The sequence below is a fragment of the Oryzias melastigma genome, linkage group LG1 (genome assembly GCF_002922805.2).
Source record: "Oryzias melastigma strain HK-1 linkage group LG1, ASM292280v2, whole genome shotgun sequence".
NCBI classification, from domain to species: domain Eukaryota; kingdom Metazoa; phylum Chordata; class Actinopteri; order Beloniformes; family Adrianichthyidae; genus Oryzias; species Oryzias melastigma.
The window spans coordinates 6,100,250-6,116,819 of NC_050512.1; the positions used below are offsets into that span (position 1 = coordinate 6,100,250).

The 16,570-nt window shown below is 34.6% G+C and overlaps 3 protein-coding genes across 6 annotated transcripts in view; all 3 read right to left on the minus strand.

Annotated features, from left to right (window-relative positions):
* Positions 1–101: 101 nt before the first annotated feature.
* rabif (RAB interacting factor) lies at positions 102–2,975 on the minus strand. Its single transcript, XM_024269079.2, has 3 exons — positions 2,815–2,975; positions 2,194–2,345; positions 102–566 (listed from the first exon to the last, which is right to left on the minus strand). The coding sequence occupies exons 2-3, from the start codon at positions 2,335–2,337 to the stop codon at positions 318–320; spliced, it is 393 nt and encodes a 130-aa protein (XP_024124847.1). The 5' UTR covers positions 2,338–2,345; positions 2,815–2,975; the 3' UTR covers positions 102–317.
* Positions 2,976–3,782: 807 nt separating this feature from the next.
* adipor1a (adiponectin receptor 1a) lies at positions 3,783–11,945 on the minus strand. Of its 3 annotated transcripts, none has more exons than XM_024270500.2 (8): positions 11,828–11,945; positions 10,709–10,924; positions 10,517–10,630; positions 8,064–8,235; positions 7,782–7,968; positions 7,018–7,205; positions 6,742–6,935; positions 3,783–5,444 (listed from the first exon to the last, which is right to left on the minus strand). In XM_024270500.2, exons 2-8 carry the CDS (start codon positions 10,853–10,855, stop codon positions 5,316–5,318), a joined length of 1,131 nt encoding a protein of 376 aa, XP_024126268.1. In that variant the 5' UTR covers positions 10,856–10,924; positions 11,828–11,945; the 3' UTR covers positions 3,783–5,315. The 3 variants fall into 3 exon arrangements, with proteins under 3 accessions (XP_024126268.1, XP_024126266.1, XP_024126267.1); XM_024270498.2 differs by having other exon boundaries at positions 5,301–5,444; positions 11,731–11,912; XM_024270499.2 differs by lacking the exon at positions 11,828–11,945 and adding an exon at positions 11,665–11,819 and having other exon boundaries at positions 5,301–5,444.
* A 1,628-nt stretch (positions 11,946–13,573) lies between these two features.
* inavab (innate immunity activator b) overlaps positions 13,574–16,570 on the minus strand; it is a 21,806-nt gene continuing 18,809 nt past the window's right edge. For both annotated transcript variants that reach the window (XM_024270917.2, XM_024270918.2), the window contains exon 10: positions 13,574–14,648. In XM_024270917.2, coding sequence (XP_024126685.1) covers positions 14,556–14,648 — 93 coding nt within the window. In that variant the 3' untranslated portion in view covers positions 13,574–14,555. The remainder of the gene's footprint in view (positions 14,649–16,570) is intronic.

Genomic DNA, 16,570 nt, shown 5'->3' on the forward strand with positions numbered 1-16,570 from the left:
TTGAGTGTCTTGCAACATAAAATGACTTAAACTGTTTTTTTTTAGAGATTAAAAAACAAAATTAAATAATGACCAAAAAAATTCATCATCAAAAATAGTGATTAGGAATAACTGTAGAAACTTTTATTAAGACAGAATGATCTGAATATTGTCAGTGATTGATAAGAACAAGCACAATGCAGTTCTGAGACAACAAAGTACACACAAATCTGTAAACACACAGATATCTGAAGGATTTAATCAAATTAAATCCACAAATAATGTGTAGTCTGCAAACACGTAGTTTTAAGTCTTTAGGGCTCACATACTCGTCACCATTATGCGTGATTTACTCTTTCCAAAGCAACGTAAAAACATTTCTTGTCATCCAAACAGTGCCAGCCGATGGGTCCAATCTCGCAATCGGCACAGATGAGATATTTGATTCTTCCTACGTCTTTTGTGAAGCCCACGTTCTCAAAAGTGTACATGTCGTCCACCAACCAGTGAGAAGTCAGAGTGTCGCCGTCAACCGAGTCTTCTGTGGAGTTGAGGCTGCGCTTTTTCTGCATGGCTGGTAGAAAAAGCTAGTGATAGATTTAGGAAAAGAACACAAAGTGTTTGTAATAAGATTTATGAACTTTGTAGTAATGCATCTCTTAGTCTGAAAGTATCTATTCTGGACAATTTGTAAAAGACTAATATATGCATGTTTATGTTTATTTGTTCCCTTTTTTTCCCCAATCTAGAACCATTACTTTAGAGCTAAGATAAAAAAAATGCAAATATGAAAATAAAACTATATCATTAACATCCACCTTTTTACATTTTTTGGGACAAAGTATGATGCCTGAAGTTATGCCGCGACGGGATACAAATTCTGGCAGGAGATAAATATCTTAGCACAACACTGGCCCTGAGTCTATACATATGAATAAAACAAAACTTTGAACATACAAACAAGCAGTTTGTGTGTTGAAAAACAACATTGAACACAAGATCTTAATAGCAAAGTCAGACAAAAATCAGAGCCAGAGAATTTACAAAAACTGTCCTCACTTCACAACAAGAACATCACAAGAAATTATCTTTTTTTTAACATTTCAAAACTTTGTCTTCAAAAAATAAAAATGTATTTCTAACAGTGCTGCCACAAACGATTATTTTAATAGTCGACTAATCACAGATTATTTTATCAGATTATTCGACTAATCGGGTCATGCGCAAAGTGGATGTAAAACACACATCTTAAACATCAATAGCTTTAAAATAACTAAAAACTGGTTATGTTCACACTAGCATTATTGTAGATAGAATGTAAGCTGAATTTGGCCGCAAAAGATGCTAGTGACGATAGCTGAAGATGCTGATAGCCAGCTAAAATATTAGTTAAAGGCCGAATTAGCTTAAAAAAAGCCCAAGTTAGACAAAACAGCTAGCATGTAGCTGAAATATTAGCTAAATTCCAAAACAGCCTACAAACTAAAAAAGCCCAAGTTAGCCAGAACAGCTAACATGTAGCTGAAAAATTAGCTAAACACAAAAATAGCCTAAAAAATGAAAAAAGCCCAAGTTAGCCAAAACAGCTAGCATGTGGCTGAAATGTTAGCTAAACTCCAAATTAGCCTAAAAAACAATAATAAATACCAAAATAGTCCAAAAAGCTAGCAGAATATCATTATAACTTTCAACTTTACTACACTCTGACTTTCAACTTTACTACACTCTGACTTAATAGTCGACTAATCGACTATTAAAATAGTCGGCGACTAATTTAATAGTCGATTAGTCGTTGATTAGTCGACTAATCGTGGCAGCCCTAATTTCTAAAGGTGGAAACAAATTGTGGAATGAACTATCTAATGTTAGGATGCTTTTAGGGATCCTATAAAATGAAATGAAATACCAAGCACAAAAATTCATATTTATGTTTAACAGATAGTCATTTCTAAAAGGGAAAAGGAATTTGAGAAAGATAGTTTACACACTTCTATTCAATAATTTGGATTGTCTGGTGATTCAATAAATCATGTGTTTATGAAGCTGAAAACAAATAGTTTTATGCAACTAAACAAGATACTATTAACTTCAGAAAGATACAGAAAAAACGTGTGTTATTATAATGCTGTAGTAAAGTAAATGAAGATTGCTTTTCATCATTTGGCAAAACTGTAATTGTTAACAAAAATCTGTAGAGGATTTAAAAATAATTACCTCTTTTTCTGCAAATACGGCCATGCCTGGGCACAGCACTTTGCATCCGCATCGTTGGCACAAAACGGACTTGGTATTTTTACCGTCTTCAGACACGAGTTCTGATCGGTCTGAGCCGTCTTTGGACTCCTGGTTGCTGTCCATTTCCAAGCCTAAAAAAACAAGTTAACAGTCTCGCAAGTTCATCACATACTCAAAACATTCATTTAAAACAATAAAATAAAATCATTCAAAGCCTTTGGGATCAAGACAAATTTGCAACTGAGAATAATTAAAGGAATTCTTAACAAAAACTAGGGATGACACTGAACCGGAAGTTGACGTCTTTGGTAATTTGTAGTGCGGAAGTAAACCTGTCTATTAATTTTAACTCCAAAACACACACAATTTATGCAATTGAGAAACAACACCTGCTACATATGATAGCCAAAATAAATAAGCATCTAAAAAGCCAAACCAAATCGTGCAGGAAAAAAAACTAATCAAACCCTTAAGAACACACACTTCATGCATTGATGCTAAAATCTAACATGACGAACAAAATCGACCAAAAATAATAAAATATTACATTCCTTCGTTGGTGTTGCTTGAAACATGAGAATGAATCCATGCAAACCATACCTGAACACAAATGTAAATAAAATCCCAAATCGAAAAAGCAGCGTAAAGCCAAGTTAGCCAACTTGCTATGTGTGCTTGTCTACAGTGCTCCAATCTGAAAATGCTTTCGACCTGAAACAAGGAAAGAAAGAAAGGTTCCGTGTCCACAATCCCTTTCATGAAAGCCATAATGTGGGCTTGAATTGTTATTGATATATATATATAAATTCATTTTTATATCTTCATATAACCTTCAATTAAATAAATTTTTAAAATTTAAATATTTACTATCAAGATTTTTCCATTATTCCTGCATAAAGCTTTGTTTATGGAGTAAATAGATTGGAAAGAACTCTTAAAAAAAATCTGTTTAGCATAAACAACTAATACAGAGGTATTAGTAGAAACCCATTAACACTTCCAAATGTCCTACTATTAGATATAAATCTAAATTTATTCCAGCTCTTTATATTAAAGTATTGTCACTAAGAAATAATTATGGAAAAAAAAAAATCACTTGAACATTTGGTTAACATCTGATAGTGATGGGCCATATCACACGTTTAAGATTCAATATGATGCTGATTACTTTTGGCATAAAATATTTGATACAAATTATCAATACCGATTATTAATAATTTCTTGTCGGTGATTTTTTTTCTTGATTGTATTTTCTGAAAAACAAAAAACATAAAAATCAGGCCAGGTAAAAGCTTTAATTTGCAAGATTAAATTTCCCTGCTCATGCCATGCTGTGTTGTTCTCATTGAATGTAAAAAAACCTCTTATATACAGTCAATGGTTGTTCTCAAGGTTAATATGCACAACTTGCGATCCCCCTGGTCACATGACTGAATGAGTCAGTTCAGTACACTGTGATACACTTAATAAACTCCTGAGTAACACAGTACAGTGATATGAGGAGGAAAAAGTTGATTTCTTTCCTCCCTCAGTATTAACGACAAAATGAAATTCAATGGAAGACAACATTAAGAGAAAAAAAATTTATTAGAATATTTTTTAAGATTACCATTAATAAATATTCAGGTTTACATTTCAGTGAAATGCAGGTTTCATCACTTTCTACACAAGACATTACACAAAGTCAAGAATACGCATCATTTTAGTTTGTAATAAAGCTTGAATATGTTCATCTAGAAAAAGGAGTCTTAAACAGCAGTTCAAACAACCTATCAATGGAATTGTAACTTTAGTTATGATCTGATTGTATACATACCGTATATATGGCAAGGAAAATAAGAAACGCCAATAAGAAGAGATCCTTGATGCTCTCTTTTTCTCTTAAGATAGGCCATTTTATTTAAAAACATTTCCATTGGCCTAAGGCACAGGAATACTAAAAGTTTATATCAATCACACAGAACACTTTTTAAACCTCATTTGGTGATTTAAAGTTTTCAGTAAAATCATAAACACTAAGGTGCATTAGATATTTACACCTCACATTGCATCTGGAATAAAGCCACAGAAGAAAAATTTCTAGCAGACAAAAATGAATCTAAACCAACCCTGTTCTGTACATTGTGCATACCCCATGAACCGCTGCTCTGGAAATTTATTAGAGCAGTTTTAACCATCCCACACATGACATACCGCACGAGTCAGCCAAAACTTAGACAGAAGTTGTTTTTTTATGGGACTTATGTCATTAGAATGCAATGCCACTGATATAAATTTAGATAGTTATTAATTTCCCAAGAACTTTTGATTATTTTTTATCCCTGTGCTTTTCAAAATAAAAGATTTAAAGGTTTGATCATATGCTGCATTTAGCCTTGTTTGTTTTTAGGAAGTCCATAATCAGCCATAAACAGTATCATAGTATAAGATTGTTTTTTTGTTTGAATGCGATTGTAGAAGTACTTAAGATTTATTGCTGAATGGTCAAATGTGGGTTTGTGGCGGTCCTTCATGTTTGAAAGAACAGACAAACAAGTAACGTCAGTACAAATAAATAATAATAATAAAAGAAAAACTGCAGCTGGTGACTTTTGTGCAAATTTACCTCTTCTTCTTTTAGAAATTTGCTTAAAATTTGAACTTCTCTGAAGTTATGGCGAAACAAGTATTCTCTAATCTGATTTCTGCTACAGAACACAAAAAATAAATTGAAAAAAATCTGCATTGGAATCCTTTGTAATTTTGAACAGACCATGAAGAGGTTGGGATCGTAGTGAGTTTCTAAGAATGGCAGGAACACATGTAACACGTTGGTACAAATGAATACTTATACCTTATTTAAAAAACACCCTTCCCAAGATAGACAGTTATAGAAATAAGTAGGGCATGTTCCATCCACAGTACATTGGCTAGTTTATGCTACAGTACTGGAGCAAAAAAGAGCCAAAGGCAAAAAGGAAACCACAAAAAACCAAAACAAAATGGAAGCAAATCAGAATTACAGAAGAAGCAGAAAGGGACTATATTGAATTCCAGCAGCATTGTGTGAATGCGTGTGTGTTTGTGGAACTGCAAAGAGAAATAAGTCACAGTCGAGCCTTTTAAAGTAGAGTGTCATCTGTGCATCCTCCTTCCAGGCCGTAGCGGAACTCCTGCAAGTTGGAAACTCCATAAAAGTGGACAAATGCAGCTGCCACGACCAGAACATGGAAAATCTGATGAGAATGGAACTAAGAAAGGAAAAGAAATGAAAGGGTGCGTCAAAAACATCAAGCTTAGATGCTTGTATTTAATAAATATCAAGACAACATGACAAAACTACAGATATTCATGAAAATAGTCACTAATTTTTTAGCTTACAAGAAAGTATAGTTTTGGTATCTTTTTTAGATCTGTATTTATGTAGTTTCAGTTTAGGATTGAAATCACTAATTTAATAAGAATCTAACAGTATAACATAAGTAAAAACTTTGTGTTGTTTTGAAGCTAAATACAGAATTTCTAAAAAGATGCGTTCGTTTGTCAAAAGTAGAAATGTCCCGATCAAGGAGACCGGATATTTATTTTATTTTTATTATGATAATTGCTAGTTATTTCAAACTTATTATCACAGATAAATACTCTACTAGAAATCTGGACTTTTTATGGCCATAAAATGCAGCAAAATACGGCAGCAGTTAGAGCACATAAACAGTTCAGTTAAATTAGCAAAATATTCACAGATTCAGACTTCAGGACTTAATGACTCTTTTGATAAATGTTTAAAACTAACAGCAAGTGTCACTTAAATGTTGGCATTTCAAAATAAAAAAGGTCAGGTTTTTGTTTCTTTTTCATTAGAATTGTTTTCTTTGTGATCCCAGCAGAAAGACGGGAGTGAGACGGCTGCTAAGGAGCTGTCTAAAAGAAAAAAAAATGATTAAAAAGAAGCAAATCTGTCAAAAACAACTAAAACTAACAAATGGTTCCATTTATATTGGTTAGTCATGAATACTCATCATGTTAATGAAACAATAATCTGTTTAAAAGACAGTTTTTTCTTTATATTTTAAGAATGTTTCAAGGAGATCTGAATCACATATAATCAAATATATCAAAGCTTCAGTCACCAAACTGTCTCACACAACTAATCATCACCCATTTGTACTGGTTAATAGTTAACTATATTTTCTATTTGCAGTATTTTTACTTGATTGTTCAAGCTACTTCACAGACGTGGACTGGTTCAAAATAAAAATAGGGGGCAACCTGGATCGGGTTATTAAATTTGTTAATTTTTTTAATGGTTTAAAAAAGTATTGCAGCAGCATTTTATTTAAAAAGTTTTTTTGAGAAACTGGAAGCTTAAAAATGCCAACTGATCCATGAAAATATTGTCTAATTAAACCGGTCCATGGCCTCAAAAAGGTTGGGGATCGCTCCTCAAAATCATTCAGAATAGGAATGGAGTCAAAAGAACCTGACCGGGACATCCCTAGTCAAAAGTATCATTTCAGTCCAGCTATGTATGAGACATGAACTACTTACCCAGATGTCGCACTTCCCAGGGAAAAAGCGTTCCGGGATCCTGGCAGCATAAAGCCCCGCACCAGTGATGTACATGGCACCCATTAAATAAAACCAACCCATCTGTCCGACTGTGGTCGCCTTAACAAAGCCCTCTTCAATGGTGAAGTGCATCGTGGGGACAATGCCACTCAGTCCAAGACCCATGAAAACTCCTGAGGGAGAGATTTTAGGGGTCACTCCTACTTTATGGAAACACTGAGTTACATTAGCTAAAAAGAACAATGTTTTCCTGACCTGCTCTTGTTGGTCTGTGACGGGGCGTGGCAAAGCGGTCCCACTGGGCAACTATGATGGCAGCAATCCCCAGGACACAAACAATGGTGAGGTAGATAAGGCGAGGCTGGGGGGAACAGTAGAAGGAGTAGTACAGCCAGGGCACGAAGGAACCCATGATTAAGAGGGCAATGCCCGAGTAGTCTAACCTGAGGAGATAAGAAGATAGAGACACACTCAGAAAGTTTTCCAACATCATTTCATTCATGTGTCCCCTTCTTTATTGCAGGACTTATGTTCTAAAAATTACCCGTGAAATCTGAGAAGTAGGATCTTTTCAAGCTGAAAACCTTAAAAGTTTTCACATTTCTATACTTTTTTCTCCAGTTTAAACTCTCAAAGTTTGAGCTTTCATGGAAAAATAATTCCAGTATTATAGAATGAAAATAACATTCTTGTATCAATCTAAGAGTTATGCAAATTCAGCAAACTGAATGCAAATTTAAAAAATATCTAAACAGCAGACAAGGCATGGAAGAGATTGATTGACAAGGTCAACAGCCAATCCGGATGCAGAACATAATGCGCCATAAAATAAAATAAAAACAGATAAACAGCGAGAATGTGAATTTTGTGATTGTAGTGAGGGATTCCACATTAAAGCATACAAATAACAAAAAACACAAAAACACATTTTAAAACGGACAAAGTAGCAAATCCAACAAAGAAACCTTTTGAGGACGAAGACGTAAATGATAAATAATTCTGACAAAAATGACACTCACTTGGAGAATGTGCGAGACACTTTTTCTGAGTGACAGTAGACTGTGTGGAAAAGCCAGGAGAAGCTGAGGCAGAGCACAGCTCCCAGGAAGAACATCCCAAAAACCACTTTCTCTTGCAATGGTGCCATAAAGTAAATGTTGGGACGCAGCATGGTTAAGGTGCCCAGACAAACAAATAAGATCCACCCTGGAGAGACCAAAAAAAACAATCAGCTGTCTTCTGTTCGGTATTAATATTGCTGAACAAACAACAACGACTAAGAAAATGATTTAAAAAGTCACCTAAAAGATGAGTCCAGATGTTTCCTGTTTCGGTGTGAATTCTGAAGATGCTTCCAAAACAGGCCCTAAAGGAGGGCATGGGGGGCCGATGTCCATGCAAGAGGTAATCATTGTCCTTCAACCACTCAGGCAGGACATGGAAAGGAATTACCCTCCATCGCCCCTCCCACACCTGCAAAGCAACAGCAGGATTCACAAGGGATTTCAAATATAGAAACATACTTCTGTCTAAAATCATTTGAAAACTGGGAATAATCCATTTCAAATTAAATTTATATAGCACCTTTAATGTGAAAAAACAGCTTAAGGTGCTGTATATAAAAGCACTAAAACAACATTCCTCACACATGGAATAACATAAAAAGATAAACCCCTCAAAATAATAAACAGAAACAAACAAATAAATTAGAAATTATTATACGAAAAGCTAAAGCAAACAGTACCCTGAAGGCGCTGTCCTACTGTTGGCTGGGATGTCGAGCACGTCCTGCTCATCCCCAGCACCTCCTGTCCCAAAATCCCCGACCCCCCCAGGCCCAATGCGCCCAACTGGGCACACAAGGCCAGACAGCTCAGAGGACCCAGAACAAGAGAGGCCAGAAGGCGAGCAGGACCATCACTCCGGAAGCCCGAACACAAACACCCCAGCAAAAAGTGACAAGACATTCGTGTACGAATGTAAATGTAGAAGTAACAAATAAAATAGATTAAATGTAAAACAACTTAAATATATATATAAAAAAAAATGTGATTCTTAAAAAGTATAAAAGCACATACAATGTAAAATTATAAAATTGAATAAGTTAATACATAAAACTTGCAACTTGAGCAACATGCATAAAAAAATAAATACATGACCTAATAGAATATAAAATACAAGAATAAAATGCTAGATCCCAAATACAGGATCTACGTAAAAGCTGAATTAACCCTTGTGCTAACATATGGCATGTTTGCATTAAAAGTGTGGTCATCTGGACCCTACAAGACAGTGCACACATCAATATCAGGGTGAGGTCATCTGGACCTCATTAGTTAAATGTGGACCACAAGAGTTAAGTAAATGTTTTTTTAAAAACTCTCGTGTGTAGATGTGGTCCTCACGTCCTGGGACAGGCTGATAACAGCAGTACTGGTTGAAAACCACAAATATACAAACAAGACTGTGTTGGTAAAAAGGTATGAAATCAATCGTAAAGCAGTTTTGGGTTAACTTTGTCCGTTTCTCTTCCTGTTGTGTTTCTCCTGCTTCATGTACATGTGATGTCAGCATAAAGGCGTCGAATCACAAGCTTGCTTTTACCAAGGTGGGTCAATTACACTTAGTTGAAGGTGAACCACAGCAAGGGATGAGTGTTGTGTTCACTAAACATTTGATAACACTTTTTTATTTATTAACAGCACTTCAAACAATTCTCAAATTAATTCAATGAAACAGTCTAAAAAAACCCAAATGGCACATTTTATGAAGCTGTTAAGTCAAAGATACTTAAAGAAAAAAGTATCTAAGAAAATGTTTTTTTCTCTGTAATAATATATTTATTTATAGTTTTAAATATCATACTAAATAAATATATCTAGATTGAATTCATTTAAATAAAAGAATTGTACACAAAATTAGTTAAATCTTTTATGTATTGATTTGTGGACCATGTATTGATATGCATATCAAATTATGTGAGACACACACCCCAGTCCTTCACACAAAAAGGACTAAATTAGAATCAAAACATCTTAAAGAAGTTAGGCTTAAAAAACATGCCTGAATATCACAATTTGTCTTAAATATTTAGAGTCTTATGAATCTGTAACTGAAAGAGATTGGGATCTTTTGAGGGTTTACAAGTGTTTATTTCTGTAATAATCCCTGTGATAAGTATTTTAGCCTTTAATAATATCAGATGTAAACTTTTAGGGCAACCAAACAGAAATTAATATTAGATTATTATCATTAAATGCAGCCGGTCGGCAGTACTCATGTTCAAAATCAGTAGAGGTTATGCTGAGGGTGCACGCAGCAAATTAAGAAGATTTTTAAAAAGAGAGAGAATAATCATTTATGTTGGGCCAAACTCAGTCATAGGATGCTGTTTCTTTGTTTGAAACTAAACTAATATTTTTACTAGCTACTTCCCGTTGCTTCCTTCTGTTGGAAAAAAGTTTTTGTGCATTGTCTGTGGCAGGGGGAGGGGCGGGAGCTATTTCTGGATGCTGAAGGGGGTCATTTTTGAAACTCATTGAGGGTAGAACAACCAGGATTTCAGCTCCAGACAAACTGGGTGCCTTTGCTGTTGTAGCCTGTTTTTTTTTTAACTAAATGAAATGACCATTATATGCTACAAAATATATATATTTGTCATTTTTAAGGAAAAATATTTACACCAATTAATCTTGATAATATTTCTGTCCTGAATTTCAATGTAAATATTAGCACGCCCTACTTTTGTTATTACCTTATGTACAAATTCCTCCATCTTCTCCATGGCATGGTGAGCCTGAAGAGGTAAGGTGAGAACCTCTTCCACCTCATCATCTTCCTCATCCTCATCCGTAAGCATTGCAGCTCCCTTCAAGGAGACAGCAAGAGAAGATCAGTTGTTTGAAGCAAAACAAGTTTTATAAAGAGCTTTTCGAAAGAGTCCTACCTCTGAATGAATGCCGTTTGACGCCACCTGCTGCCCACCTCCTTCTTCCAGCAGGGGCCCAAGCTCTATCAGCTCAACATCTGGGACGTGATCGTCCTCAGAGATCTGGCAGTCTGCATCACCAGCAGACCCGTTTCGGACTGACATAGGGAGACTGCCTGAAAAAGCGCTTACAGTCTCACTAGTCTGCTTCAGGTGGTACAATGGAGTTTCTCCCTGAGAAAACCAGAATGTCAGTCAACTTTGATGCTATCATCAGTGTAAAAGGTGATTACTTAGATAAAACTAAATATGTACAGACAGCTACACTTATCAAAACACTCAACATGCGCAAGGAATGCCCTAATATGTGTAAAATGTCTTAATTGTAGGCTAACTAGCTTAACCTATATAATTTTAAGAATAGCCACAAGATACACTCATGTAAAAAGCTGCCTCGCATTTATTAGCCAAACTGAAAAGGAAGCCAGACCACTATTTACAGCAAATATGTAACTCTATGTGACCTATATAACAGCTGAGAGCAAAGAGTAGCGCAGTCACACTTCATAGCAAGGTTTCTATTAGAAATATTGATCGTATGTTTACAAAATATTGTTATAAACGGCAGGAAACGCTCAAAATTGACTAAATACTTTCGTTATTTCACTCAACAAATTATTTTTACGACGTTCACGACACTTTGACTGAAGACAACTATTAAAAATTAGGGATCCTAATGCAGCGTTTGACAAAGTTGGTGCCCCATAAAGGGTTTTTGGATAAACAACGCTAGCACAGCGTCAGGCGGAACACGGAGTACAAAATGTAAACAACTGCAGAGGATAACCGATTCCCCCATTAACGAATTCATTGTGGTTATTTGTTTTTTAATAAAATATGTCGGGTCGGGTACAACGAGCGGAGAGGAAAAACAATAAATCTGAGTGTGACCGATATCAGATTGCTAGCATTACCTGTTAGCTAACGCTGAGCTGTCGCTCAACACACAGCCAGGAGTTTTATTTTTTAAATGAACTTACTGTCAACACGAACCGCCTAGTTTCGACAATAATATACGAAAATGAGACAAAACCATGCGAACACACGTTGTAAATTAAAATCTAATTTAGAAGTTACCTGGTAAGGAAGAATCTTGACCAGGAAGATGAATTATTTATCGTTATGCGAAATCCACTTATTTCCGGAAGAAGTCCCTTACACAAGCACCCGACATCCTGTACATTTTCAAAATAAAACCCACTTTTCATTCCATTGATATTCATCATTGTTTCATTCATATCGAATATGACACTACTTTTTATTATTATTTTAGCATGTCACTGTTTTGCTTATTTATTATTATTATTATTATTATCAAACAAACTTTTTTTTAATGGTGAAAGACAAAGATAGCTTACTTTGGTATATTTTAGTCACCTTAACTAAAGCTTAAATAAGAGTAAAATTGTAACTTTCGTAGTCTATTTTTAAACCAAACAAAACACCTAATTTTAAAATAACAAAAAAAAAAAGAAAACAAAACATAATAAATAGTTGAAGAGTTGATAATTATTCTATGGTGGAAGTGAAAAGTAAAAAAATATTTATTTATCTGTTTGTTTAGAAGATGTGCAAATTTCAACAACATCATACAGAAACACAGTGTAGCAGAGAGTAAAACAGCAACACAAAGGTAAAAATGCTTAAAAACTGTTTTCCAGACTCACAAAAGGTCATATCCTTCTTTCTTTTATGTCTTGCCATTTATGGTTAAATTCAGGTTTGAAGTTTATACTTAGTGGGATTTAATGCTGGTTTAGCTTTTCAACTAATTCAAATAATTTCACATCAGTTTTACTAATAATTGGGGGGGTGGGGAGGCACATCACAAAACCAACGGTTTGGATCTTGTCATGATTTTAGGGTCACATTTTGGATAATTTTTCTGATCAGTAAAAAGTAAAAAAAAAAAACAACACCAAAAAACAAGTTAAAGGCTTGAAATACATTTTTGGAAAAGCTTTAAAAGAAATATTTAATAATGTTTGCTCATCGAGGCCCATTTATTAAAACAAAACAAAAATTTTACGCATTAGAAATAAACATAGGATGTTTTTTTTTTTTTTTTTAATCAGGCGAGCTCTAAAATGTTGAAGTATTTTAACATGTTTAAAATAACTTGTGAATGTAACATATTAAACATCTTGTTTTAATGCATTTTGATTATTTAAAAAATATGTCAAATTATCACTTTAATAAAAATATTGTGAGGTGCTTTTATTTTGAAGTTATTTGCAGAATGATGGTACATTTGGAACTTACTGTGCTTCTAAAATCAATTAAACTCATGAAAACCATATTTTAAGCAAAGAGTCACAAAATAATAATCTTTATTTCAAAAAAAGGTATGTTAAAAGTATAAAATTAAAAACTGATAAAGGATTGTCCAAGTCTCCTTAAATTTTGAGAAACAGATATTCATTAAAAAAACCTATCTTGATCCATGCACAAAAAGGAATGCAAACCTAACTATCAAAATATGATGAATGTTTGGGATGTCTGTCAGGTTATAAATTTTATTGCATTAAAAAAGAGACAGAAAAAAGTATTGTTTTGATTCTAGAAAAAAAATCAAACTATTCTCTAAAACATAAATTGTTTAATCCAGTTCATAAAAGTAATGAGACCAATCTATATTCAAACAATTTATTTACTTTCATCCAGCAAAAAAATATATAAACATACTTTCTCAAAAATACAACTAATAAAATGGATAAATAAAAACAGAATGAAAAGAAGGCACAATATGTATATATATTTGTGTTAATTTTTAATAACTGTAACCAGAAACTACACTTGTTAAGTATATATTTTCAATGTGCACTTTAATTTCAAGTCTTGCGTATTGCAAATCCAGTGGTGTGAAATGTGAATGTGCAGTTAGATTACTGCGACACTGGTAAAACTAGAAATTGAATTATAGCAGTATCTCCTCATCAACGTATGTTTATGAGGTAAAGAAACCTGAACATCTAATGACTGTTTAGAGCTGCTATCAGTGGTTACAAAAAAGGCAAATCTGTAGGGATCTGTTCAATTTCAATTCATAAATTGCAGCTAAAAGAGGGCCACACAAAAAATAGAGGAAAAAAAACACTATTACATAAAAAAAAGTAAATAACAGACCGGAAATGATAAAGTTACAAAACTAAAGATATAAAGTTTTCAGTTTGTCTTATAGCTGCCAAGCATTGACATTCTGCCAACAGTTAGTCTGTAAATCCTTTGTTAGTACCTTGTTTCTATTTATTGATAGCATTGGTTAGTTTTATTTACCTGACGTAACAAAACAGAAAAAAAATAGTACAAGATACAGATAAAAATAATGATGTTGAAAAGAACAGAAGGAAAAGTAGATTTTGTAGTTTATTAAAAGTAATCTCATTAAAAATGTGCCATTCCTAACTGATTTCTGATCAAGTATTTTAGTGCTTGTACTTGTGTTGTATGTAAAAGTAGCTGTTTTAATCATTCTGCCAACTAACATTTACTCATAGTTTGATATCCATTAACGAATATGTCATTACACAATAAAGGTGTCTGAAACTGAACCACAAATCAGTCAATTCAGATAAACAACTCAGTTTGACATGTAGTGATACACAAAGTTCTGTCCTTCTCAAAGTGAAAAAAAATAATATGTAACTTAATTTACAGAAGAATTCTTAAATTAGTAACCACATGGCATTACATTATGTTGGTTAGTTCTGTCACCATCTTTGATCAACATTTATGATCCTTTGAGGGAAATTTTTAAAACCAGCAGTCTGTTAACACTTCCACCATGGCAGACATGTTCTTCTCTTTACACTTGGCTCATAAAGTAGGAGCCAACGTCCACAATCCAAGGGCCGGCAGGATCGTCAGCAGCTCTTTGGACCGAACTCCGTTGAATCATCTAGAATAAAAAAGAAATAAAGAAAAAAAAGAATTAACGGTCATAGAAAAAATAGGAGAACCTCCAATTACCTGCACTTTTATACTTTTAAACACGTTTACTATGAATTTAATGATAGTTGTCTTATTCCGCTTCTATTAACAAGTAGAAAAGGACCACTGAATATAATAAAACTATAGAGGACAAAAAAAAACTCTAGGACCAAGTGTTTTAACAACTAGTTTAAAATTATATTTTTAAAAACATTTACACTCCCTCACCACTTTAGGAACACCTGTCCAAATGCTCATTAACACAAATTTCTAATCAGCCAATCACACAACAGCAACTCAATGCATTTAGGCATGTAGACAGTAAAGACGATCTGCTGCAGTTCAAACCGAGCATCAGGATGGGGAAGAAAGACGATTAAAGTGACTTTGAACGTGGCATGGTTGTTGATGCCAGACAGGCTGATCTTATTATTTCAGAAACTGCTGATCTTCTGGGATTTTCACCCACAACCATCTTTAGGGTTTACAGAGAATGGTCCAACAAAAAGAAAATATCCAGTGAGCAGCAGTTCTGTGGGCAGAAATATCTTGTTGAGGCCAGAGGTCAGAGGAGAATGATATGACAACAAGTTTACCATTCTCAAATGGTCTCCACAGTCACCAGATCTCTACTCAAAAGAGCACCTTTGGAATGTGGTGAAACGCAGATTGGTATCATGGATGTGCCGCCGACAAATCTGCAGCAACTACGTGATGCTATCATGTCAATAACTCTCTGAGGAATGTTTCCAGTACCTTGTTGAATCTATGCCACCAAGGATTACAACAGCTCAATACTAGAAAGGTGTACCTAATAAAGTGGCCAGTAAGTGTAGATTATATTAATGCCTCCACTACCAATAATAAAAAACTGTTTTTCATCTAAAAACTGGTAAATATCAGTCTGTCAAACAAACAAAAAACAAACAAATGCTGACTTTAAAATAAAGGCTCTGAGAGTGGAAGGTCGTGACCTCTAATCCAGGCAAGGTGTTAAAAATCAGACCCCATTCCTCCCTGCTTGACTGTCAGCATTAAGGGTTTGGATTGGGGGGTTAAACAACCAAATGGTTACATGTCCACACGTAGCCGGGTATTTCTACAAACGCATATCTGCTGACCTCCGTTTTAAAAAAAGTGTTGTGTCCACACGTGATCGTTTTAAAAAAAATTCCATCCACACGTCCCCGGATACTTGCGCTCTTAGACGCGGTTATGAGCTTGTCAGAACAGTAGTTGACAGTGGAAAATTGGAATTTCGATAATAAATCCTCCTAATGGCAACACCACAATTTCGAAAAAAAACTCAAATTTTTCGAAAAAAAAGTTTATGCGCTTACAGTGGGTGGCATTTGGGGACGTATCGAAACTGACATTTTTCGCAAAACTGTTTTGGAAACACTTTTTTCGAAATAGATGCGCCTCTTTGTGTGTCTGTCCTGAGCGCAACACGCGGGCGGCAGGAGAGATCGAACAGCTTCATCTGCAGCCGCACTTCTGTAGCTTGGAGTCTGAAGATGCTGAAGTCTCGTTTGAGGAAAAGCGCGAGTGCAGGGACAGAAACTTAAATGCATCTCGTTGTGTTTTTAAACAGAAAAAGGTCCAGAAGCTTACTTGCTGGAATGGTTATTTAAAAAAAAAAACGCTGAACAGGTTTCTCACGCGCACCTGAGACTGTCAATAGACTCTGCGCTGCACGCGCTCTCCAGACAGAGCTGTGACGTCACCGCAATGCTCCTTTTTTAGTGAATCAAATAAAAAAAAAAACTTGTTCTCATTCATCGTCGTGTTTTTAATGACATATCGCGTGAGTTGGTTTGTGCTTTATCGCAAGATGATGATTTAATGGAAACAGGGTCATTTCCAATCATTGTTTTTTTCAAAATTCCT

Bases quoted from the DNA above. Each gene is read 5' to 3' on its own strand.
- rabif (XM_024269079.2), bottom strand. From the start codon at position 2,337: ATGGACAGCAACCAGGAGTCCAAAGACGGCTCAGACCGATCAGAACTC. The intron at 567-2,193 runs GTAATTATTTTT...ATCTATCACTAG, and splicing joins CCGTATTTGCAGAAAAAGAG to CTTTTTCTACCAGCCATGCA.
- adipor1a (XM_024270500.2), bottom strand. From the start codon at position 10,855: ATGTCAGTCCGAAACGGGTCTGCTGGTGATGCAGACTGCCAGATCTCT. The intron at 10,631-10,708 runs GTAGGACTCTTT...GTCTCCTTGAAG, and splicing joins CAAACGGCATTCATTCAGAG to GGAGCTGCAATGCTTACGGA. The intron at 7,969-8,063 runs GTGACTTTTTAA...TGGTCTCTCCAG, and splicing joins CATCTGGACTCATCTTTTAG to GGTGGATCTTATTTGTTTGT.